Here is a 2321-nt window from a genome sequence, read left to right on the forward strand (position 1 = left end):
GGGAGAGGTTAGGTGTGAGGGGTGGGAGAGGTTAGGGTTAGGCGTGGGGGGTGGGAGAGGTTAGGGTTAGGTGTGGGGGGTGGGAGAGGTTAGGGTTAGGCGTGCAGGGTGGGAGAGGTTAGGGTTAGGCGTGGGGGGTGGGACAGGTTAGGGTTAGGCGTGGGGGGTGGGAGAGGTTAGGGTTAGGTGTGGGGGGTGGGAGAGGTTAGGGTTAGGTGTGGGGGGTGGGAGAGGTTAGGGTTAGGCGTGGGGGGTGGCGGGTGGGAGAGGTTAGCTTTAGGATTAGGGTAAGGGGTTAGGCGTGGGGCGTGGGAGAGGGGCCCCCCGACCGGTAGGGACCCCGACCCGAACCCCTCAGACCCCCTAACCCTAACCCAGACCCTAACGCTAACCAAAAACCCACCAAAAAATGTATAATTACCATCCAACAATTTTAGAGCCGTTATTGTTAAACTGTAATGTTTTTTCGCTGTGGACAAATGTTACTATTTCACAATTTCTTGTGAGACTGGGCTGATTTTTGCTGTACTGCTGTCTTCTGGATATATATCGGCATGTGTATTCCCTGCACATGAGTCATGCTCTGATAATGTAGTGACACTCTGGAGATGGACAGATGTGATGTGATTCGATTCAATTCCAAAATGGCTTCAATCAGGAGAGACAAGTTAATCAAGTAAAGGCAAATGTTTATTATACAGATGACATAGTGAAATTAAGTCACTTAGAACAGTACATAAGGGGAAATGCAGCTGATACTGTATCCATGCAAATATTGTTATCATTCTAGGTTTTCAGTTTCAGTGTCTCTGTCATAATTCTTCCTCTTTAACTGAAGTTTTAAGGTACATGAACCATCATCCTGTACTCTGCAGTGCAAGATCCACTCAGCGGAAGAGCTTCACATTTGTCAGCAAGCAAGCAATGGAACAATTGAACTTCACGACCAATGTTTCCAACATGTTCTCCTGCAACTCTAGTGGTCTGGTCCCCGGGGTGCTCCTGTCCCTCTGCTTCCTGCTGGGGGTTCCTGGTAACATAGCGGTGATCGTCTTCCTCAGACGAAATCGCCAGCAACTGACCGGTCTGAGCCGCTGTTTGATGCTGAACTTGGCTGTGTCCGACCTCTTCTGCCTGATCACCCTGCCCCTATGGATCTACAATCTGCTCTACAACTGGACCTTGGGCCTGGCGGCATGTAAGGTCCTGACATATCTTGTGTGCTGCAGTGTCTCTGCTAGCCTGTTTACTGTGACTGCGCTGAGCATCCAGCGCTACCTCCAGGTGGTTTACCTGCGCATACTGGGCCAGGCAGGGCAGAGGGGGGTTCTGGTTGGGCTCTGGGTCCTCGTAATGATCCTGTGCACCCCTACTTTGGTGACTCGACAGTTGGTCAAGGACGAGAACTGGATCTCCTGCCAGGCACAGTACTCTTCCCGTGGCCAACACGTCGGCTGGTTGCTGATGGTATTCCTGCTGGCATTTGTTGTTCCATTCTCTACCGTGTTATTTACGTACATCCGGCTTCACAAGAGAGTGAGGAGAGCCGCGTTCTCGAATGACCCGCGGATGACCAGACTGCTGACCGGCATCATCGCCACCTTCTTACTCGTCTGGATGCCGTATCACGCCGTCAACGTCCTGGAAGTGGTGGCTACTTTGCACAGGAACAAGGTCCTGTTGAAGTTCTGTCTGGAGCACCGGAACACTGTGGGAGCGCTAACGTTTGCAAACAGCTGCCTGGATCCACTGCTTTACGCCTTTGCCTCTCGACAGGCGTGCGCTATCTGCAGACATGTTTAAATGTGTATAGAGAGGCAAAGTGGAACGTCACTTCCTGCTTCAGCACTGTACCAGAGATTTTCATCCGCCATTTATTTTCCCATAGACATTTTGTAAAATGCTTATAAAATAGTTGTACTTCGTTGAACCAAACGGTTCAGCTAATGCTATAATCGGGAGAGACCATAGAACATTTCACGTGGACCAAAACCTAAAAAAACAACATCGAATTTTTTTTTTCTTTAAACCCGCATTTTTTTTAACGTTTTGGTCTGAGTGAAATGTTATGCGATCTCTCCTGTTTCTAAATATATCTGTACCGTTTGGTTTGAACCAGTAAAACTGTTTTTATACGCATTTTACGAAATGTGTATGGGAAAATAAATGGCGGATGAAAATCTCTGGTACAGTGCTGAAGCAGGAAGTAGGCGGTCACTTTGCCTCTCTATACAGCGAGGGCAAGGGAAATGCACCAATACAATTCACAAAGTAACGTTGGCAGCTATAGGGGCGAACGATGGACTCATGAGATGTGATGT

The 2321-nt window shown here is 48.9% G+C and overlaps 1 protein-coding gene across 1 annotated transcript; it reads left to right on the forward strand.

The window, feature by feature from the left end:
* Window positions 1-960: 960 nt before the first annotated feature.
* Window positions 961-1803, forward strand: LOC310792368 (leukotriene B4 receptor 1-like; the record flags this gene model as incomplete). The annotated part of the gene is made up of 1 exon (XM_083654087.1): window positions 961-1803. The coding sequence occupies one exon, from the start codon at window positions 961-963 to the stop codon at window positions 1801-1803; it is 843 nt and encodes a 280-aa protein (XP_083510213.1).
* Window positions 1804-2321: the final 518 nt, after the last annotated feature.

Source organism: Poromitra crassiceps (assembly GCF_964638095.1).
Source record: "Poromitra crassiceps genome assembly, chromosome: 17".
NCBI lineage: Eukaryota > Metazoa > Chordata > Actinopteri > Beryciformes > Melamphaidae > Poromitra > Poromitra crassiceps.